Source organism: Hypanus sabinus, chromosome 7 (genome assembly GCF_030144855.1).
Source record: "Hypanus sabinus isolate sHypSab1 chromosome 7, sHypSab1.hap1, whole genome shotgun sequence".
In the NCBI taxonomy this organism is placed as follows: Eukaryota; Metazoa; Chordata; class Chondrichthyes; order Myliobatiformes; family Dasyatidae; genus Hypanus; species Hypanus sabinus.
In genome coordinates this window covers 11,096,946-11,121,628 of record NC_082712.1, presented here as the reverse complement: position 1 = coordinate 11,121,628, position 24,683 = coordinate 11,096,946, and the positions used below count along the sequence as shown (strand labels likewise).

The 24,683-nt window shown below is 42.3% G+C and overlaps 1 protein-coding gene across 7 annotated transcripts in view; it reads right to left on the bottom strand.

Annotated features, from left to right (window-relative positions):
- Window positions 1-24,683, bottom strand: part of LOC132396564 (zinc finger protein 131-like) — a 125,613-nt gene that overhangs the window by 95,580 nt on the left and 5,350 nt on the right. For 6 of the 7 annotated variants that reach the window (XM_059974214.1, XM_059974221.1, XM_059974219.1 and 3 more), the window contains exons 2-3: window positions 9,087-9,225; window positions 7,132-7,233 (exon numbers count right to left, since the gene is read on the bottom strand). In XM_059974214.1, coding sequence (XP_059830197.1) covers window positions 7,132-7,233; window positions 9,087-9,216 — 232 coding nt within the window. In that variant the 5' untranslated portion in view covers window positions 9,217-9,225. The remainder of the gene's footprint in view (window positions 1-7,131; window positions 7,234-9,086; window positions 9,226-24,683) is intronic. The other variant, XM_059974218.1, reaches the window with a different exon arrangement.

The following is a 24,683-nucleotide window of genomic DNA, read 5'->3' as shown; positions in this document are numbered from 1 at the left end:
GGGGGCACCCCAGGGCTGTGTGCTCAGTCCACTGCTGTTCACTCTGCTGACCCACGACTGTGCTGCAACACACAGCTCGAACCATATCATCAAGTTCGCCGATGACACGACCGTGGTGGGTCTCATCAGCAAGAACGATGAGTCAGCTTACAGAGAGGAGGTGCAGCGGCTAACGGGCTGGTGCAGAGCCAACAACCTGTCTCTTAATGTGAACAAAACAAAAGAGATAGCTGTTGACTTCAGGAGGGCAGAGAGCGACCACTCCCCGCTGAACATCGATGGCTCCTCAGTAGAGGTCATTAAGAGCACCAAATTTCTTGGTGTTCACCTGGCAGAGAATCTTACCTGGTCCCTCAACACCAGCTCCATAGCAAAGAAAGCCCAGCAGCGTCTCTACCTTCTGCGAAGACTGAGGAAAGTCCATCTCCCACCCCCCCATCCGCATCACATTCTACAGGGATTGTATTGAGAGCATCCTGAGCAGCTGCATCACTGCCTGGTTCGGAAATTGATCGCAAGACCCTGCAGCGGATAGTGAGGTCAGCTGAGAAGATCATCGGGGTCTCTCTTCCTGCCATCACAGACATTTGCACTACACGCTGCATTCGCAAAGCAAACAGCTTTATGAAGGACCCCATGCACCTGTCACACAATCTCTTCTCCCTCCTGCCGTCTGGGAAAAGGCTCCGAAGCAGTCGGGCTCTCACGACCAGACTATGTAACAGTTTCTTCCCCCAAGCTATCAGTCTCCTCAGTACCCAAAGCCTGGACTGACACCTTGCCCTATTGTCCTGTTTATTATTTATTGTAATGCCTGCACTATTTTTGTGCACTTTATGCAGTCCTGTGTAGGTCTGTAGTCTAGTGTAGCTTTCTCTGTGTTCAGTCTAGTTTTTGTGCTGTGTCATGTGACACCATGGTCCTGAAAAACGTCGTCTCGTTTTTACTATGTACTGTACCAGCAGTTATGGTCGAAATGACAATAAAAAGTGATTTGACTTGACTTGAACCTGCCAGCAGCTTTGAGCGTCCTATGGACATAGACACCAAGATCTCTCTGATGCTACACACTGTCAGGAGTCTACCAAAGTGAACCACCTCGCACTTATCTGGGTTGAACTTCATCTGCCATTTCTCAGCTCAGTTCTGCATCCTATCAATGTCCTGCTGTAACCTCTGACAACCCTCCAGGCGATCCACCCCACAAACAGGACAAAATTTTGCAAATGCTGTCTGGCCTGCGGAGTTCCCCCAGCAATTTGCGTATGATATCCACAACACCCCCAACTTTTGTGTCATCAGCAAACTTACTAACCCACTCTTCTACTTCCTCATCCAGGTCATTTATAAAAATCACAAAGAGGAGGAGTCCCAGGACAGATCCCTGAGGCATACCACTGGTCACTGACCTCCATTCAGAATATAAACCGTCTACAAACATACCCCTTGCCTTCTGTAGTCAAGCCAATTGTGGATCCACAAAGCAAGGTCTCCTTGGATCCCATGCCTCCTTACTTTCTGAAAGAGCCTTGCATGGGCAACTTTATCAAATGCCTTACTGAAATCCATATACACTACACCCACTGCTCTTCCTTCATCAATGTGTTTTGTTACCTCCTCAAAGAATTCAATCAGGTTCATAAAACATACCTGCCCTTGACAAAGCCATGCTGACTATCCCTATTCAGATTATACCTCCCCAAATGCTCATAACTCCTCAGGATCTTCTCCAAAAACTTGGCCACCACTGAAGTCAGACTCACTGGTCTATAATTTTCTTGGTTATCTCTACTCCATTTCTTGAACAAGGGAACAACATTTGCAACCTTCCAATCCTCCGGAATCTCTCCCATCCCCATTGAAGATGCAAAGAGGTTCAGCAATCTCCTCCCTCACTTCCCACTGTAGCCTGGGGTATATCTCATCCTCTTTTTTAATGTCTATACACTTAAGCATGTCAGTCCACTGTAAGTCATCCTCATAATTGTCAAGGTCCTTTTCATTGGCGAATACTGAAACAAAGTATTCATTAAGTACCTCCTCTACCTCTTCCGGCTCCATGCACACGTTTCCACTATCGCACCTGATTCTTACACGTCTCATCCTGTTGCTCTTCACATACTTGTAGAATGCCTTGGAGTTTTTCTTAATCCTGCTCACCAAGGCCTTCTCTTGGCCTCTTCTTGGTCTAATTTCATTCTTAAGCTCTTTCCTGGCACTCTGGAGCTCTAACAAACCTAGCTTCTTGAATCATTTGTAAGTTTTTCTTTTCTTCTTAACTAGATTTTCTACATCCTTTGTACACCATGGTTCTTTAACTCTGCCATCCTTTCCTTGCCTCAATGGAACATACCTATGTAGAATGCCATGCAAATATTCCCTGAACATCTGTCACATTTCTGCCGTTATCTCCCTGAGAACATCAGCTCCCAATTTATGCTCCCAAGTTTCAGCCTAATAGCATCATATTTCCCCCAAATTGTTTTTCCAAATTGTCTGCTCCTATCCCTCTCCAGCGCTATGGTGAAGAAGACAGAGTTGTGGTCATTACTTCCAAAATGCTCTCCCACCGAGAGATCTGACACCTGACCAGGTTCATCTCCCAATACCAGATCAAGTACAGCCTCTCCTCTCGTTGGCTTATCTACATATTGTGTCAGAAAGCCTTCCTGAACACACCTAACAAACTCCATTCAAACTAAACCCCTTGATCTAAGGAGATGCCAATCAATATTAGGAAAATTAAAATCTCCCATCAGGACAACCCTATTATTATTGCCATTCCAGAATCTGCCTCCCTATCTGCTACTCGATGTCTCTGTTACTATTGGGTGGTCTATAAAAAACACCCAGTAGAGTTATCGTGCCCTTCCTATTTCTAACTTCCACCAACAATGACTCAGTAGACAATCCCTCCATGACTTCCTCCTTTTCTACAACCATGATACTATCCCTGATCAGCAATGCCACTCCCCCACCTCTTTTGCCTTCCTCCCTGTCCTTTCTGAAACATCTAAAGCCCAGCACATTCAGCAGCCATTCCTGCTCCTGAGACAACCAAGTGTCTGTAATGGCCACAACGTCATAGTTCCATGTATTGATCCACACGCTCTAAGTCCATCCACCTTGTTTATGAACTCCTTGCATTAAAATAAACACACCTCAAACCATCTGGCTGGGTGCATCTTTGTTCTATTATCCGCCTGTCCTTCCTCACAAACTCCCAACAAGTTGTCTCTACTTGTGCTCCAACCTCCCCATCTTCTGTCTCTCCACTTCGGTTCCCACCCCCCTGCAAATCTACAAACGTTTGTAGTGTAAACCCTCCCCAATAGCATTAGCAAATCTCCCTCCCAGGATATTGGTTCCCCTCCAGTTTAAATGCAACCCATCCTACTTGTACAGGTCACCCCTTCCCCAGAAAAGGATCCAATGATCAAAGAACTTGAAACCCTGCCCCCTGCACCATCTCCTCAGCCACTCATTTGTCTAAGCTGTCTTCCTGTTTTGACCTTCCCTAGCTCATGGCACCGGGAGTAATCCAGAGATTACTACCTTGGAGGTCCTGCTCTTCAGTCTCCTTCCTAAACTCCCTAAACTTACTGTGCAGGATCTTGACCCCTCTACTGCCTATGTCATTGGTACCAATATGTACCATGACCTCCAGCTGCTTACCCTCCCCTTCAAGAATATTCTGCAACTGCTCAGAGACATCCTGTACCCTAACACTCGGGAGGCAACACACTATCCTGGCTTCTCTTTTGCTGCCACAGAATCTTCTATCTGTTTCCCTAACTATCGAGTCCCCTATGACTATTGCTCCACCTGACCTGGAGGGTCAGGGACTGGGAGGTAAAGGAACCATTAGGAGGTAGTGACCATAATATGATATGTTTTAACCTACAATTTGAGAAGGAGAAGGGAAAATCGGATGTGTCAGTATTACAGTTGAACAAAGGGAACTATGGAGCTATGAGGGAGGAGCAGACCAAAGTTCAATGGAACAAAACCCTAGCAGGGAAGACAGTGGAACAACAATGGCAGGTATTTCTGGGAATAATGCAGAAGGTACAGGATCGGTTCATTCCAAAGAGTAAGAAAGATCCTAAGGGGAGTAAGGGGAGGCCGTGGCTGACGAGGGAAATAAAGGGCAGTATAAAAATAAAAGAGAAGAACTATAACATAGCAAAGATGAGCAGGAAACCAGAGGACTGGGAAGCTTTTAAACAGCAACAGAAGATAACAAAAAAGGCAATACGCCGAGAAAAAATTAGGTACAAAGGTAAACTAGCCAAGAATATAGAGGATAGTAAAAGTTTCTTTAGGTATGTGAATAGCAAAAAAAATAGTTAAGACCAAAATTGGGCCATTGAAGACAGAAACGGGTGAATTTATTATGGGGAACAAGGAAATGGCAGATGAGTTGAACGAGTACTTTGGATCTGTCTTCACTGGGGAAGACACAAACAATCTCCCAGATGTAATAGTGGTCAAAGAAACTACGGTAAAGGATGAACTGAAGGAAATTTATATTAGGCAAGAAACAGTGTTGGATAGACTGTTGAGTCTGAAGGCTGATAAGTCCCTGGGACCTGATGGTCTGCATCCCAGGGTACTTAAAGAGGTGGCTCTAGAAATCATGGACGTATTGGTAATCATTTTCCAAAGTTCTATAGATTCAGGAACAGTTCCTGCTGACTGGAGGGTGGCTAATGTTGTCCCACTTTTCAAGAAAGAAGGGAGAGAGAAAACAGGGGATTATAGACCGGTTAGCCTGACGTCAGTGGTGGGAAAGATGCTGGAGTCAATTATAAAGGAGGAAATTACGACACATTTGGATAGCAGTAGAAGGATCAGTCCAAGTCAGCTTGGATTTATGAAGGGAAAATCATGCTTGACTAATCTTCTGGAGTTTTTTGAGGATGTAACTATGAAAATGGACAAGGGAGAGCCAGTGGATGTAGTGTACCTGGACTTCCAGAAAGCTTTTGATAAAGTCCCACATAGGAGATCAGTGGGCAAAATTAGGGCATGTGGTATTGGGGGCAGAGTACTGACATGGATTGAAAATTGGCTGGCTGACAGGAAACAAAGAGAAGCGATTAACGGGTCTCTTTCGGAATGGCAGGCCGTGACCAGCGGGGTACCGCAAGGTTCGGTGCTGGGACCGCAGCTGTTTACAAAATACATTAATGATTTAGATGAAGGGATTCAAAGTAACATTAGCAAATTTGCCGATGACACAAAGCTGGGTGGCAGTGTGAAATGTCAGGAAGATGTTATGAGAATGCAGGGTGACTTGGACAGGTTGGGTGAGTGGGCAAATGTATGGCAGATGCAGTTTAATGTGGATAAATGTGAGGTTATCCACTTTGGTGGCAAGAACAGGAAGGCAGATTACTATCTAAATGGAGTCAAGTTAGGAAAAGGGGAAGTACAATGAGATCTAGGTGTTCTTGTACATCAGTCAATGAAAGCAAGCATGCAGATACAGCAGGCAGTGAAGAAAGCTAATGGCATGCTGGCCTTTATAACAAGGAATTGAGTATAGGAGTAAAGAGGTCCTTCTGCAGCTGTACAGAGCCCTGATGAGTCCCCACCTGGAGTATTGTGTGCAGTTTTGGTCTCCAAATTTGAGGAAGGACATTCTTGCTATTGAGGGAGTGCAGCGTAGGTTCACAAGGTTAATTCCTGGAATGGCGGGACTGTCATATGTTGAAAGATTGGAGCGACTGGGCTTGTATACACTGGAATTTAGAAGGATGAGAGGGGATCTGATTGAGACATATAAGATTATTAAGGGATTGGACACGCTGGAGGCAGGAAGCATGTTCCCACTGATGGGTGAGTCCAGAACTAGAGGCCACAGTTCAAGAATAAGGGGTAGGCCATTTAGAACTGAGATGCGGAAAAACTTTTTCACCCAGAAGGCAGTGGAGGACAAGTCTCTGGATGCATTCAAGAGAGTTAGATAGAGCTCTTATAGATAGCGGGGTCAAGGGATATGGGGAGAGGGCAGGAACGGGGTACTGATTGTGTATGATCAGCCATGATCACAGTGAATGGCGGTGCTGGCTATAAGGGCCGAATGGCCTACTCCTGCACCTATTGTCTATTGACCACCCTACCCATCTGAGGCTCAGAGCCAAGCACAGTGCTATTGGTCTGGCCACTGCTGCTGCTTTGATATGTTTTTTTCATATATATATATATATATCCCAGATATGTCATCTCCGAAGCAGTATCCAAAGGGGTATACCTGTTGCTGAGGGGATTGGCCACAGGAAGACCCTGAACTGATTTCTTTCTCCTTTTACCTCCCTCCATGTTCACCCACCTATTTACCGAACTCTGCACTCTGGGTGTAACCACCTGCTCAAAAGTCGTATCTATCAATTGCTTTGCCTCCCTTAGTTCATCCAACTCCAGCTCCAGCTCCTTAACATGGTCTTTCATGAGCTGGAGTTGACTGCACTTCCCGCAGGTGTAGTCATCAGGGAAACTATCATGTTCCATGAATTCCCACATCCTACAGGAGGAGCATTACACTGCCATATTCTGCCCGCACTGTACAATGGGCAACCAAGAACAAATCTACTAACCTGTGTCCTTGGCCTCAGCCTCTTCTTGTTGGAGCCTCGAGTCAAAGCCTGATGTTCCTTTCACCGCTGGCCTACTCCCAACAAAAGCCACCCTGCTTGTCCTTTCTGTACTTTTATTTACTTTGAAATGTTCTGTTTCCGCTGCTGATTGGGCCTCCGGAATGTCCGAACGCCTGCGAAACTCTCCTTTTATACTAGCTTCGCCAACCTGTGAGTAAACTCCTCAAAGTGCTCTGCTCCCTCCGCTGATTGGACTTCTGGTCTCATACAAAGCAGTTCCCCAATCTGTATCTGGTCTTGTACAAAGCACTTAGGTTACATGGTCGGCACAACATTGTGGGCCAAAGGCCCTGTAATGTGCTGTAGATTTCTATGTTCCTAATTCCCCAATCTGTATCTGTTCCATACAAGAACACGGCAGTTTCTGAAGCTGTACATCACCTGTACTTGTACAGATGACAATGAACTCGACTTGACTTAAAGCAAAAAAAAATCTTCTTATCTCAGTGAAATCGTTGCCAAAACTTACCTTCAATCACAACCAAGTTTTCTTCTCTAAAGTCCTGGAAGAAACGACAAAAGAACTGGCTGCAGGCAGCAAGGACGGCCTTGTGGGCTTTGAAATGGTGACCTGCGGGAACACAATGCCATTTCTCTCTCCGTGAGCAGCCAGCGATACTCTAACCAGTTTCCAGCAAACAGCCGTGCCAAAGACAGTGCCCACACCCGGTCAAACATGACCCAGAGGGCAGCAGATGGCAGTTGGGATCAGAATTCAGTTTATTATCACTGACAGGTATCATGGATTTTGTTCTGTTGTGCAATACATTAAAAAATACAATAAATTACAATAAGAATATATTAAAATATAAATAAAGAGTGCAAAAAGAAAGCAAAATAGTGAGGTAATGTTTAAAAGCTATTCAGGAATCTGATGGCAGAGGGGAAGAAGCTGTTCCTAAATTGGTTGAACACCCAAGTTAGTGTAGTCTTTCATTGATTTTATTATGGCTAATATTCTATTATGGGCTTATTGAGTATGCCCGCAAGAAAATGAATCTTGGGGTCGTATATGGTGACATATATGTACTTTGATATTAAATTTACTTTGAACTTTTGAGAATTCAAAAGAGAATTTCTCCAACTTTTCCCAGGGTCAAAATGTCTAATACTAGAAGGCATGTGTTTAAGTTGAGAGGGATTAATTGAGAGCTGCAGGACATTTTCTTTAATTTTACACATAAGAGTGATGGGTTCCTGGAATTGGATGCAGATAGGATAGAGGTGTTTAAGGATCTCCTCGGAAGTCACAAGAATGTGCAGAGAATGGAGTGCTTTGGACATTGTGCAGGCAAAAGGGATTTGTTTACTTGGGCATTTAAATACTGACCTTACAATCTGCCTGTTGTGACCTTGCACCTTATTGTCTAGCTGCACTGCACTTTCTCTGTAACTGTAACACTTTATTCTGCACTCTGTTATTGTTTTACCTCAATGTGCTGTGTAATGACTTGATCCGTACGGTCAGAATACAAGTATTTTTTAACTGTACAGGGAAAGGTTGAATAGGTTAGAAATTAATTCCCTGTCGTGTGGGAGAATGAGGGGAGATTTGATAGAAGTGTACAAAATTATGAGGGGTATGCATAGAGTAAATGCAAGGAGGATTTTTCCACTGAGGTTGGGTGAGACTCAAACTAGAGGTCATAGGTAAAGGGTGAAAGGTGAAATATTTAAGGGGCACTTCTCTCACTCGGTGGCGAGAATGTGGAGTGAGCTGCCAGCGGAAGTAGTGAATGCAGATTTCAATTTCAACATTTAAGAGGAGTTAATATAAAATGGGAGGTTATGGAGGATTCTCGCCCCAGTGTGGGTCAATGGGCTAGGCAGATTAACATAATCTCTAGATGGGCCAAAGGACCTGTTTCTGTGCTGTAGTACTCTAAAGGCTGATTTATAGTTGTGCATACGGACTACGCTGTGGCCCTGATTTTCACTTCTGCATCACTGTATGCCATAGCGAGCATGCATTGGTGTGCACAAAACGCTAGCTGGCGATGGGGTTTCTATGGCACTGTGTTGAGTTCCTTCGTGAAAGACATGGACGAGGCAATGCACTTTAAACATTTTTGCATGTTGGCAGGTAGATTTGACGATTTGGTTCACCTATTTCGCATCGGTGTACAGACATGGAGGAGAATAAGCAACCAGAAATGCGATGCTACCAAGCGGACCAATCACAGTTGCTGCAGTCTGTGTCACTGCAACGCGTGAGTTACTTTCTTGGGGTGGTGCACGTCACCTTGCGGCATACAGCACAGCGTAGGGTACGCGGTACCTACAGCATCGATACGACGCACAAGTATAAATCAGCCTTTAAGCTGGTGCTTGCTGTTTTACATTACAAGTAACAAGTCTGTGCCAAAAGGATATAGCTCTCCCAAAGACCCAATCCTAGTTTAAAAAGAGGTGTGAAATACTGACCATCCACAATGAGGGTGATGTCTGTAAATTGCTCTTGCTGTCGCTGCTCATTCAGCCGATCTAACACCAGCTTGTAGTAGTTACTTGGCACCTCATCAGCACTATCCACTAACATCTCTTCCGCCTCCATGCTGGATTACTGCAAAGAAACCACAAACCATCAAGAGGTTTAAAATTTAAAAACAGAATTGCTGAAGAGTTCAGAGTTCTGAATGAGTGAGTTCCAATTTCTGGGTCAGCGAGAAGGCAGGAGAATGGGGTTGAGAGGGAAAATAAATCAGCCATGATGGAATGGTGGAGCAGACTCGATGGATGGAATGGCCTAATTCTGTTCCGTCTTATGGTCTAAGGTTGAGAAAGGATCAATGACCTAAAACAGAACATTAAGATCAGTAAAGGCCTTTCAGCCCAAAATCAATCTAACCCTTCCCTCCCACATAACCCTCCATTTTTCTATCATCCATGTGTCTGAGTCTCTTAAGTGCCCCTAATTTTACTGCCTTTACCACCAGCACATTCCACACACCCACCACTCCCTATCTCAGACATTTCCCCCCACTGCCCAATACTTTCCTCCAATCACCTTAAAATTATGACCCCTCATATAAGCCACTGGCGACCCAGGAGAAAGTTTGGCTGTCCACTTGAAGTATGCCTTCAATCATCTCGATACCTGTCAAATCACCTCTCATCCTCCTTCGCTCCAAAGAGCTTACTCAAACTCTACCCACAAAATGCTGGTGGAACACAGCATGCCAGGCAGCATCTATAAGGAGAAGCACTGTCGACGTTCAAGCCAAGACCCTTTGTCGACAGTGCTTCTCCTTATAGATGCTGCCTGGCCTGCTGTGTTCCACCATCATTTTGTGTGTGTTGCTTGAATTTCCAGCATCTGCAGATTTCCTCGTGTTTACTCAAACTATGGTAGCTTAGGGCACCACGGTAGCATCGTGGTCAGTGTGACCCTATTAAAGCTCGGGGCGTTTTGGAGTTCTCTAAGTACACATCCTTCCTATAATGAGGTGACCAGCAACAAACACAATACTCCAAGTATGGTCTAACCAGGGTTTGTATATTTACAATATTACCTCACGGCTCTTGAACACAGTCTCCCGACTAATGAAGAACACACCATACACCTTTTAACAATCAAGTTGTGCAGAACATTGAGGGATCTATGGACATGGATGCCAAGAAATAAATATATAAAATAAAATGATTAATATGCTTATGCATAAAGCATCTAGATGAAAATGTACAGCTCTGATGATTTACATTAATTTCGGAGTATAGTAAAAAGTTGGCACAACATCATAAACAGAAGGACCTGTACTGTACTATTGTATGTCCTCAGATTCCTTCTTCTTCAGCCCTTTACCTTTTCCACCTATCACTTCCCAGCTTCTTACTTCACCTCCACTCTCCCCCCCACGCACCTGACTTCACCCAACACCTTCTAGCTTGTAGACCTTCCCCTCCCCGCACGGTTTAACCTGGCTTCTCTCCCTTTCCTGTCCTGATGGACCTGGGACGGAAACATGGGCTGTTTATTCCGCTCCACAGAGGCTGCCTGATCTGCTGAGTTCCTCCAGCACTTTGTGGGTGTCCTGTTCTATATTAATTTGCTTGTGCTTGGTTTTATTTGTGAAACAGATGATTCATTTCAAAGTAAACGGCAGACGGGAGCAGCTGACAAGAGGAGATAGGAGAGTAGTGTTGTGTAATGGCTGGAGATGGGGATGGAACTAGTGCACAGCCCACACAGAGGGGAAGCATGAAGCAGATTTGCTGTCCTACACAAGGTCGATTTCATAAGATGTGAAGCATTTTCATGGGAAAGCAACATCCATCATCAGAATCTGCCACCACCCAGGCAGGCCCGTGCCTCTCATCTTGTTGTTACCGTTGGACAGAAGGCCCAGGAGCCTCAGGACCCACACCACCAGCTTCAGGAACAATTCTTACCCCTCAGCCATCAGGCTCTCAAACCAGAGGGGATAACTTCACTCACCCCGTCACTGCCCTGTTCCCACCAAAATGGACTCACTTTCAAGCACTCACCGTCACCTGTTCTCCATACTTAATGCTTATTTATTAATGATATTTTTATTTAATTTTGTATTTGCACAGTTTGTTATCTTTTGCAAATTGGCTGTTTACCCGTCCTGTTGTGGGTACAGTCTTTCATTGAATCTATCGTGTTTCTTTGTATTTACCATGAATGTCTGCAAGAAAATAAATCTGGGGCGGAGTTTCAAGATGGCGATGTAGACATCTGCCTTTTAGGCGCTCTTCATTTTTTAAACTATAATCACCCTTTAATCAAATCTTTTCGTACTTAATTACATGGGTTGATATTTACGATTTACTTCTTTTTTAAAATAATACTTGATTTAATCTTTTCAAACTTAAAATGTCTATTTCTAAGTAATCATCTAAAGACCCTCAATCTCTTGATGCAATCTCTAGTCTTCTAGACACTAAACTGGATACTAAACTTGCAAGTCTGGAAAATAAACTTACTGCGAAAATGTCTGAGCTTGAAGAAGTCGTTAGATCGTTTGATACCAAGCTTCAATCGCAGGCAGCAGATATTGAATGGCATGAAGAAAAGTTTGCGACTCTTGACAAGTTAATTTGTGAAAAAATATGTACAATTGAAACATTGGAGCAGAAGGTACGGTCAACTGCTAAAATAGTGGAGCAGAATAAGTTTAAAATCACCGATCTTGAAAACCGATCTCGCAGACAGAATTTACGTATTATCGGATTTCCCGAAAATGTTGAGTCTGGTGACTTAACTGAATATTTCTCTAACTTATTGTGGGAAATTTTTGGCGAGGACGCTTTGCGGGCTAAACCTACTATTGATCGTGCCCACAGAGTTTCGAGATTTTCGATCTCGAGAGACAAGCCACGAGCTGTGATTGTCCGTCTCCATTATCCTCGGGAGAAAGAGCTTTTAATTCGATTAGCTCGTCAGAAAGGTATGATTTCTCACAGAAACAACCAGTTTCGTATTGTTGAAGATTATTCATTCGAAGTGATGAAGGCAAGAATCGCTTTTAAACCAGTGATGGCAGAGATTCATTCGATTGGATTTAAACAAGCTTTAAGATACCCAGCGAATCTCAGAGTTACGTTGAGTGACGACAGTCAGCGCTTCTTTAATACTCCAGAGGAAGCGAAAAAATTCGTTGAAGAATATCGGTCTTCTAGTACAAGTTGAACTATGTGTTATGTTGAAGAATTTTTGGAGAGAAGATGCCATTTTGTTTTAGGCTTTCACTTATGAAGCTGCGGTATAGCTTTTTACTTTGGTCTGTAGACCTGGTTTTTTTTTTATTATCATGATTTACAGATGCTCTTTTAATTTTACTATAATGTCTTTTTTCTTAATTTTTTTCGCTCTGGATTGGATATACGTTAAGACTTTGTAATAATGATTTATTTTTTTAAGATGTCGTTTCTTCTTCCCATAAGACTTTGCTTTCCATAAGCATTTATTTGCTTGTATTTGAGAATGGGACGAATGTTTTGGATTTTTGGACCTTTTTTTATATATTGTAGTGGTTATTGAATCCTTTTTTAATCTTATTTTGATGACCTTTTTTTAAAAAAAATTTTTTTTAAACAGATTGGTGAATTTATATTTATATTCTGTAATATGGTCTTTTCAAAATGTCGTTTCTTCTTCCCATAAGTCTCTGTTTTTGAAACGTCATTTTCTTATATTTGAATATGGAATCTTTTTTTAAAAGGCGTATTACACTATTTTAAACTTCAATGTTTATCCTTTTTTATTAATGACCTTTTGCTTTATTATATTATTTTTTCATTTTGATTGATATATATTTTTTCTTTTTACAACCCTGTATTTATATCTGGGTGTTATATAGTCTCTTTTTTCTTTCTTTTCATGAAGTTGCCATCTTGAAAATGGGGGTAATATTAGTATTAGTTCGTGCGCCTGGGGCTTGGCTCTTTTTCGAGGGGTTGGGGGAGGGGGTAGGTATCTTTTTTCAAGCTTTTGCTTTTTATTTTTTTGCTTTTAGTTTATGGGCCGACTTTAAATTATTAATATTGTTGAGGTGTCATGTTCTCCGGTTGCTCCTGAATCATTTTTCCTTCTTCCTGAATTATGGGTTATGTGTCTTTTTAACCCTTTATGATATATACAATTAATATTGGCATGATGGATAAGTCTATTAACTTTATCTCTTGGAATACTAATGGTTTAAATCATCCGATTAAACGTAAAAAAATATTTAAAGTATTCCATAGACTAAATGCTGATATTATCTTTGCACAGGAGACCCATATTAGGAGGGAGGATAATCAACGCTTTTTTAGGTTCTGGAAGGGTCAACAATTCACTCGAATTGTACCGCCAAAATTAGGGGTGTGTCTATTTTTATAGATCCCTCAATTTCATTTACACATCATGAAATTATTTCTGATCCACAGGGCAGATTTTTGTTGATAACTGGTTCACTTTTTAATCGAAAAGTGGTTCTAGTTAATATTTATGCTCCAAACTTTGACTGCCCTGATTTTTTAAACGTTTATTTACTTCCCTTCCTAATCTAAATGAATATATGTTCATAATGGGTGGAGATTTCAATTGTTGTCTGAATCCTTTGATGGATAGATCTAAACCTATTCGAATTCTTCCGAATAGATCAGCCTTACTTATTAAGTCCTTTATGGTTGATTCGGGAATTACCGAAATACGGCGGTTTTTGAACCCTAAAGATAAAGAATTTTCGGTTTTTTTCACATGTATATCACAGTTATTCTAGAATTGATTATTTCCTTATTGATCATCGTTTATTAACAGATGTTACTGATTGTAAATATGATTCTATTGCCATTTCGGATCATGCACCTTTGAAGTTATCTATCAAGATTTCGGACTCTTCCAATAATACTAGATCTTGGAGACTTAACGCTACATTGCTTCAAGATCCAGAATTTATCACCTTCATAAAACAGCAAATTGACTTGTTTTTCTCAACAAACTATACTGAAGAGATTGACAGAGGAATACTTTGGGACTCTTTTAAGGCTTTTATCCGTGGACAAATTATCTCATATTCCGTTGGTAAAAGAAAACAAAGATATTTAGATATTGCTTTATTAGTGGATAAAATTAAAGAAATTGAAAAGATTTATTCCATGACTCCTACCAAAGAACTTTATAAGAAGAGAGTTGAGCTTCAAATGGAGCATAGCTTATTATTATCTTCTTCAATTGAGAATCAATTAATTAGGACCAGGGCTCAATTTTATATTCATAGTGATCAAACTGGTAAATTGTTAGCTAACCAATTAAAAGCTATTTCGACTAAGCGACAAATTATTAAAATTCGTAAACAAGACGGTAATCTGACTATTGATCATAAAGAAATCAATAACACTTCCCAAGATTTTTATAAATCTTTATATCAATCAGAATTTGATGGCGATCTGTCCATGATGGATAATTTTTTTAACAATTTGAATATTCCCAAACTGACAGATGAAGATCTTAGCTTGTTCGATGCTCCTATTTCTATGGTCGAAATAGGAGAGGCTATCTCATCAATGAATTCAGGGAAAGCTCCTGGTCCTGATGGTTATATTATAGAATTTTTTAAAACTTTTTCTTCTTCGCTTTCTCCTTGGTTATGTGAAATCTTTAATGATGCATTTGCTAAGAAGAGATTACCCCAGTCTTTTTATGAAGCTACTATCTCTCTAATTCTTAAAAAAGATAAGGATCCTACTTTATGTGCATCTTATCGCCCTATATCGCTATTAAATGTAGACTCTAAGATTCTTACAAAAATTTTAGCTATTAGGTTAGAAAAGTTACTATCACAGATTATTTCAGAAGACCAAACTGGTTTTATTAGGAATCGGTATTCCTTTTTTAATGTTAGAAAATTGATTAATATAATTTATACTTCATCACCCACAACCCCAGAATGTGTTATTTCATTAGATGCTGAAAAAGCTTTTGATAGAGTTGAATGGACATACTTATTTAATGCTTTGAGAAATTTTAATTTTAGTCCTAATTTTATATCATGGATTAAATTAATATATTATAAACCTGTTGCTTCTGTTCTTACAAATAATTACAGATCCTCTTTTTTTCAATTATCTCGTGGTACGAGACAAGGTTGTCCCTTAAGTCCTTTATTATTTAATATCGCATTAGAACCTTTAGCCATTGCTATTCATGAATCTCCTAATATTTTTGGTATTACCCGTAATGAGAAGTTATACAAGTTATCACTTTATGCTGATGACTTGTTGTTATATACTTCTGATCCTGACAGGTCTATTCCCGCTATTTTATCCTTGTTGGCTCAATTTGGTAGTTTTTCTCGTTATAAACTAAACTTGGATAAGAGTGAATTATTCCCTTTAAACGCGCAAACTTTATTGAATGACAGGATACCATTTAAAGTTGTTACTGATAACTTTATCTATTTAGGTATAAAAATTACCAAGAAATATAAAGATTTATTCAGACTGAATTTTTTACCTATGCTTCATCAAATTCAACAACTTACTACAAGATGGTCTCCCTTATCCTTATCATTAGTTGGTCGGATTAATGCTATTAAAATGATGATTTTACCGAAATTTTTATATTTATTTCAAGCCTTACCAATTTTTATTCCTAAATCTTTTTTTGATAACATTGATTCAAAAATTTCCTCATTTGTGTGGCAAAATAAAAACCCCAGGTTAAGTAAAAGGCAATTACAAAAATCTAAAAAAGATGGTGGTTTAGCTTTGCCTAACTTTAGATTTTACTATTGGGCGAATAATATCCGTAACTTAGTATATTGGAAATTAGATTTGGATTCACCATTGTGCCCACAGTGGGTAAATTTAGAATGCAATGAGGCACAGGGATATTCTCTATTCTCCGTTCTTGGTTCTTCTCTTCCTGCTGATTTAGTTAAATTCAATAAACAGATATCCAACCCTATTGTCAAACATACATTACGAATTTGGTTTCAATTTCGTAAGTTTTTTACTCTGAAAAACTTTGTTCTTGATAGCCCTATCTTACTTAACTTCTTTTTTAAACCTTCTTTGACAGATCAAGCTTTTAGCATATGGAAAAGGAAAGGTATAAAATGTTTTCGTGATCTTTTTTTTTGAAGGTAGTTTGACGTCTTTCGATCAACTTTCCAACAAATTTAAGTTACCTAAATCTAATTTTTTTAGATATCTACAAATCAGAAATTTTTTACATAAAGTTCTACCATCCTTCCCCAATTCAACTTTGATAGATTTTTCAGATTTGATTTTTACCTTAAATCCTTGTCAGAAGGGATTAGTGGCTCTTATTTATAATATGATTATGAAGATACAACCAGAAATATCAGGTAGAATTAAACAAGAATGGGAAAAAGAACTTCAATATAATATATCAACAGAAAAATGGGAAAAAAATTTACAAATGGTTAATTCTTCTTCTATATGTGCTAAACATGCTTTAATACAATTTAAAGTTGTACATAGAGCTCATATGTCTAAAGATAAGCTTGCTCGATTCTATTCTCATATTAACCCTCAATGTGACAGATGTCATTCAGATGTGGCTTCATTGACCCACATGTTTTGGTCATGTCCCACTTTACATAAATATTGGAAGGACATATTTGCTACCATTTCCTCAATTTGGAATATCGATTTACAACCTCATTTTATTACTGCAATTTTTGGTATACCAAATGAGGATGGTAATCAGTTTTCCCCTTCAATTAGACGAATGATCGCCTTTGTAACATTAATGGCCAGAAGGTCTATATTACAAAATTGGAAAGAAGTAAATCCTCCTACCATGTTTCAGTGGTTCTCTCAAACTATTTCTTTTCTGAGCTTAGAAAAAATTAGAAGCACTATTTTTGACTCATCAATTAAATTTGAAGAAACTTGGGGACCGTTCATTCGACACTTTCATATGAATTAATTTGGCCTCTTCCAGACCTTCTCTCTGTTTATTCTTGTTCTGGTATGGAGTTCCGGAGTTTTTGACACTATCATATACATATAAACTGTTATTATTGCCCATGTTAGTTTAGTTTAGTTTTTATTTTTTTTTCAATATATATTTTTTTCTTGTATTTTTTTAATTTATTTTTTCTTTTGATGATTATTCTTACTCTTTTTCATGTATAATTATTATAGGTTTGATTGATTAATGTACTATTTTTTGTTGATATTTTAATAGGATATTGTTATCTTATTATTAATTCAACTTCAAGTCTAGTGCACTTATAACCTATTTATTATTATGTTATGTTTTTTTTTATATATGAAATTCAATAAAAAGATTGAAAAAGAAAAAGAAAGAAAATAAATCTCAGGCTTGTACGCAGTGACATATACATACTTTGATAATAAATTTACTTTGAACATTGATTGCTCCTGATACAATGAACACAGAACAGTACAGCACAGGAACAGGCCATTCAGCCCACAACGTTGTGCTGAACCAGCTAAAAAACAAATCAAAACACTCAAACACTGATCCCTCCTACCTACACCATGTCCATATCCCTCCATCTTCCTCACACCCATGTGCCTATCCAAGCATCTCTTAAAAGCCTCCAATGTACTTGCCTCCACCACCTTAGCAGACAGCACATTCCAGGCATGCACCACTCTGTAAAAATACTTGCCCCTCACACCTGCTTTGAACTGACCCCTTTCACCTTCAATCCGTGCCCTCTGGTACTAGACATTTCAACCCTGGGGAGAAGATACTGTCAGTCTAATCTAATTATGCCTCTCATAATCTTATAAGTCTCCACCACTCCAGAGAAAACAACCCAGGGTTTGTCCAACCTCTCGTGATAGTACGCGCCCTGTACACCAGGCAGAATCCTGGTAAACCTCTTCTCCAAAGCCTCAACATCCTTCCTACAGTGGGTGACCAAAACTGTCCACAATACTCTAGATGTGGCCTAAATTTATAAAGTTGCAACATAACTTCTTGACTTCAAGCAGCTGAGAATTAGTCTAGAGTTTCACCGTATACAATGTGCAGTTGCCAAAGGGGAACAAGGCAACCAAATAAACCCTTGTGCTTTCAGTTCCCCGTTTGCAAGAATCTGATCTCAAACCTCCCATCTAACCATCTCTACATCATGCTGCCTCTAAAGCGGGGTTCCCAACCTCTTTTACACCAGGGACCAATACCATTAATCAAGGGGTCTGTGGAGCCCAGGGATACGCACATAGTTAAAAAGAAAGCAGGGGGCCATGTAGGAGGGAAGGGTTAGACGGATCTTAGAGTAGGTTAAGAGGTTGCACAACAGCGTGGGCCATAGGACCTTAACTTATTTTAAACTTATTTACAGAAACAGCATGGAACAGGCCCTTGTGGCCCAACAAGTCATTCTGGTCTCGAAAGCACCCATTAATTCTAGCCTAATTTACATTGACAAATTAACCTACTAACCAGTATGTCTTTGGACTGCAGGAGGAGACCGGAGCACCCGGAGGAAACCCACAAGGTCCAATGGAGAACGTACAAAATCTTTAGAAACAGCGCTGGAATTGAACTCTGAACTTTGGAACATCCCAAGCTAAAATAGCATTACTTTAACCGCTACACTACCATGACAACTGCTAGACTGCTGTGCTTTTGTGTTCCATGGTCCATGAGGCATTTCCCGGTGAGTTTCTGGGCAACGGTGCTGACTGTGGGGGTCACGTTGACAATCATGATATTGAACATGAAGAACGGACTCCCGTCATGGAGTTGGTTTTCGTCTCTCACTTTGATAGCACCTAACAGCCATTGCCTCCACGTTGTCTGAGTCTCGGGCTAAGAAACTACTTTTGGGGGAACTCAGAGGGTCAGGCGGGAAAGGAGAGCTTGACCTGTTGAACTGAGACCCCGACTCAGGCTGAGAGCGTGGATGGGAGGTGGGAGGTAGGAGGAGGTGAGAGGGAGGAGTGGAACAGGGGGCTGGTCGGTGGTTGCAGGATCCAGGTGAGGTGAATGCTGGGCAGCTGGAGGACAGGTGTCACGAAGGCCTGCGTCACCGAGTCAGAGGTCCGTGCTTGTCTGGAGTCAAGACCTGAAGGTCAAACCAGAATCAGTGAGACCTTGGGCAGGCTGAAGCTACACACCTGATGTCTGGGAGTCAGAGACTGGAAGCCGGAAGCTGTCATGGGGTTGGAGACCTGTCTGTGTAAGTGGGAGGGTGGGGAGGGAAGGGGCTTGTTAAGCCAGGGTTGTGTTGTTCTGCTGAGCACTGTCAGCACACTCTGTTGCCGCCAGAAAGTGTGGCAACACTTGCGGGCTGCCCCCAGAGCACCCTCAGCTGTGCTGGCAGGTGACAGGTGCATCCAGGTGAGGTGGGAGATGGTGGGCAGGTGGGGGAGAGAAGACATGGACCCCTGGGCTCTGTGGTCCAGCAGAGTCTGATACCACACTGCTCTAAGTGGGTCGACTCGACTGGGACTAATATCACCGCAGAGAGTTCACTAGAATATGCCATCTTGTGCGAGAGAAATCCGAAAAAGGAAGCAGATTGTATAAGTGACACCCTGACGGAGGAGCGAAGAATAATTTGTAGCAGGTTTCCTGTGCTGGAGACTCGCTGGAAATAATAGAACAACCAACTGCAGCATGGGAACCAGGCCGCAGAAAATGACGGCTATTTAAACTTTACTACGACTGCGAACCCCCACCAGCAGAACTCATCCGAAGATACACGTTCACTCAGCGGCCATTTCATCAGGTCCATCTGCTCGGCAATGCGAGTACCAAAGCAGCCAGTCATCCGGCAGCAACTCAATGCAAAGAAGCATGAGGCATGGGAGCAGAAATAGGCCATTCAGCCCATCGAGTCTGCCCTGCCAATCCATTGTGGCTGATTTATTATTCCTCTCAACCCCATTCTCTTGCCTTCATCCCATAACCTTTGACTCCCTTATTAATCAAGAATCTATCAACCTGCACTTTAAACATACCCAATGACTTGGCCTCTAAAGCCATCTGTGGCAATGAGTTCCACAGATTCACCACCCTCTGACTAAAGAAATTCTTCCTTATCTCTGTTTAAAATGAACATTTCTCAATTCTGAAACTGTGCCCTCTAGTCCTAGACTCTTCTACTTTGGATACATCCTCTCCACATCTAAGCTTTTCATTCTTCTAAGCTACAGAGTCATCAAATAGAAACATAGAAAACCTACAGCAAAATACAGGCCCTTCAGTCCACAAAGCTGTGCCGAACATGTCCATACCTGAGAAATTACTTGGCTTATCCATAGCCCTCTATTTTTCTAAGCTCCATGTGCCTATTCAGGAGTCTCTTAAAAGACCCTGTCATATCCACCTCCACCACCACCGCCGGCAGCCTATTCCACATACTCACCACTCTCTGCATAAAAAACTTACCTCTGTCATCTCTTCTGTACCCGCTTCCAAGCACCATAAAACTGTGCCCTCTCGTGCTAGCCCTGGGGAAAAGCCTCCGACTATCCACATGATCAATGCCTCTCATCATCTTATACACCTCTATCAGGTCAACTCTCATCCTCCATCACTCCAAGGAGAAAAGGCTGAGTTCACTCAACCCTGTGTGCTGCTGAGGACCCACGACTCCGCCTTCAGAGAAGGCGACAAGGCAGCTCTAACAACAGCAAAGGCCAAACTGTCCCGAGCCATCAGAGGGGAAAAGCTTGCACATGCCCAGCTAATCCACAGCCACTTCCAGGACAGCGGCGACACGAGGTGCATGTGGAAGGGTATTCAGGACATCACCTGACTGTGCAGGTGATGCCTCACTCCCAGATGTGCTGAATAACTTCTACACCTGGTTTGAGGCGGAAAATGACATGGCGGCGAGGAAGTCCACCCCTCCTACAAATGACCAGGTGCTATGACTCACAGCAGCTGCTGTGAGAAGAACCCTGTGCAGGGTCAACCCATGGAAGGCTGTTGGACCAGACAATATTCCTGGTAGAGTGCTCAGAGGATGTGCAGACCAGCTAGCAGATGTTCTCACTGACATCTTCAACATCTCCCTGAGCAGTGCCACCGTTCCAACGTGCTTCAAGGCAGCCAGCATCGTCCCTATGCCAAAGAAGTCTTCAGTGTCCTGCCTCAATGACTACCGTCCCGTTGCACTCACATCCATCATCATGAAGTGTTTCGAGAGGCTCGTCATGAGGCATATCAAGACCCTGCTGACCCCCTCACTGGACCCCCTGCAGTTTGCGTACCGTCCCAACCGCTCAACAGATGACGCCATTGCCACCACCCTCCACCTGGCCCTAACCCACCCGGACAAAAAGGACACATACATTCGGATGCTGTTCATAGACTTCAGTTCAGCATTCAACACAATCATCCCTCAGAAACTGATTGGAAAGCTGAGCCTACTGGGCCTGAACACCTCCCTCTGCAACTGGATCCTAGACTTCCTGACTGGGAGAACTCAGTCAGTCCAGATCAGGAGCAGCATCTCCAACACCATCACACTGAGGATGGGCCCCCACCCCCCCCCCCCGAGGGCTGTGTGCTCAGTCCACTGCTGTTCACTCTGCTGACCCACGACTGTGCTACAACACACAGCTCGAACCACATCATCAAGTTCGCTGATGACATGACCGTGGTGGGTCTCATCAGCAAGAACGACGAGTCAGCTTACCGAGAGGAGGTGCAGCGGCTAACGGACTGGTGCAGAGACAACAACCTTTCTCTTAATGTGAACAAAAGAGATGGCTATTGACTTCAGGAGGGCATGGAACGACCACTCCCCCCTGAACATCGATGGTTCCTCAGTAGAGGTCGTTAAGAGCACCAAATTTCTTGGTGTTCACCTGGCAGAGAATCTTACCTGGTCCCTCAACACCAGCTCCATAGCAAAGAAAGCCCAGCAGCGTCTCTACCTTCTGCGAAGGCTGAGGAAAGTCCATCTCCCACCCCCCAATCCTCATCACATTCTACAGGGGTTGTATTGAGAGCATCCTGAGCAGCTGCATCACTGCCTGGTTCGGAAATTGTACCATCTTGGATCGCAAGACCCTGCAGCGGATAGTGAGGTCAGCTGAGAATATCATTGGGGTCTCTCTTCCCACCATCACGGACATTTACACTACACGCTGCATCCACAAAGGAAACAACGTTATGAAGGACCCCACACACCCCTCATACAATCTCTTCTCCCTCCTGCCGTCTGGGAAAAGGCTCCGAAGCATTCGAACTTTCACGACCAGACTATGTAACAGTTTCTTCCCCCAAGCTATCAGACTCCTCAATACCCACAGCTTGGACTGACACCTTGCCCTGTTGTCCTGTTTATTATTTATTGTAATGCCTGCACTGTTTTTGTTCACTTTATGCAGTCTTGTGTAGGTCTGTAGTCTAGTGTAGCTTTCTCTGTGTTGTTTTTTTACATAGTTCAGTCTAGTTTTTGTACTGTGTCATGTAACACCACAGTCCTGAAAAATGTTGTCTCAGTTTCACTGTGTACTTATGGTCGAAATGACAAAAAAAGTGACTTGACTTGACTTCACCTATTCTCACAAGGCATGCTCCCCAATCCAGGCAATAATATTGTAAATCTCCACTGCACCCTTTCTATGGCTTCCACATTCTTCCTGTAGTGAGGCGACCAGAACTGAGCACAGTACTCCAAGTGGGGTCTGACCAGGGCCCTATATAGCTGCAACATTACCTCATAGCTCCTAAATTCAATTCCACGATTGATGATGGCCAATACACTGTACACCTTCTTAACTACAGAGTCAACCTGCGCAGCTGCTTTGAGCGTCCTATGGACTTGGACCCCAAGATCCCTCTGATCCTCCACACAGCCAAAAGTCTTACCATTAATACTATATTCTGCCATCATATCTGACCTCCCAAAATGAACCACCTCACACTTATCCATCTGCCACTTCTCAGCTCAGTTTTGCATTCTATCGATGTCCCTCTGTAACATCTGACAGCCCTCCACACTATCCACAACACCCCCAACATTTGTATCATCAGCAAATTTACTAGCCCATCCCTCCACTTCCTCATCCAGGTCATTTATAAAAATCACAAAGATTAAGGGTCCCAGAACAGATTCCTGAGGCACACCACTGGTTACCGGCCTCCATGCAAAATATGACCTATCTACAACCACTCTTTGCCTTCTGTGGGAAAGCCAGTTCTCGATCCACAAAGCAATTTCCTTTGGATCCAATGTCTCCTTACTTTCTCAGTAAGTCTTGCATGGGGTACCTTGTCAAATGCCTTGCTGAAATCCATATACACTACATCCACGGCTCTATCACCATCAATATGCTTAGTCACATCCTCAAAAATTTCAATCAGGCTCGTAAGGCATGACCTGCCTTTCACAAAGCCATGCTGACTATTCCTAATCGTATTATGCCTCTCCAAATGTTCATACATCCTGCCTCTCAGGATCTTCTCCATCCAACCACTGAAGTAAGGCTCACTGGTCTATAATTTCCTGGGCTATCTCTACTCCCTTTCTTGAATAATGAAACAATATCCGCAACCCTCCAATCCTCCGGAACCTCTCCCGTCCCCATTGATGATGCAAAGATCATCGCCAGAGGCTCAGCAATCTCCTCCCTCACCTCCCACAGTAGCCTGGGGTACATCTCATCTGGTCCCGGCAACTTATCCAACTTGATATTTTACAAAAGCTCCAGCACATCCTCTTTCTTAATATCTATATGCTTAAGCTTTTCAGTCCACTGTAAGTCATCCTTACAGTCGTCAAGATCATTCTCTGTAGTGAATACTGAAGCAAAGTATTCATTAAGTACCTCTGCTGTCTCCTGCAGTTATGCTTCTCATATATTAACCCCTTCATTTCTGGAATAATTTTCGTGAACCTCTTCTGAACCCTCTCCAATGCCAGCATATGTCTTCTCAGGTAAGGGTCCAAAACTGTTCAGAATAATCCAATTTCGGTCTGACCAATGGATTATAAAGCCTCAGCATTACGTCTTGTATATTCTCGTCCTCTCGAAATTAACGTTAATGTTACATCTGCCTTCCTTACCACCAACTCATCCTTCAAGTTAACCTTTGGGGAATCCTGCACGATAATTGTCTCAACATCACCATTGTCTCCACTTAGCTTCCTATCGTCCACAAACTTGGCTGCAGCACTATCAATTCCCACATCCAGATCATTAACGTGGAACGAGAAAAGAAGCAGGGCCAACGCTGACCCCTGCTGAACTTCTCTGGTCACTCACAGCCAATCAGAAAAGGCCTCCTTTATTCCCACACTTTGCCTCCTGGCAGTCAGCCACTGCCAACCTTCAAGCTTTTTTCAGATTCAGTTGTTGTTCAGACCAAACATCAAAATGTGGAAGAAACATGACCTATGTGTCTTTGACCATGTAATGGCAATTTTTGCCAGACTGGTAGTTTCTCAGAAACTGCTGACCTCCTGGGATTTTTCCCACTCAACTGTCTCTACAGTTTACAAAAAATGAACAAAAAGGGGACGTTACGTGATGACGTAGGATCAAGACGTGGAAATCCAGCTCTCCCATAAAAAAACCAGTAAAATAATGTTTAAGTGAAGAAAA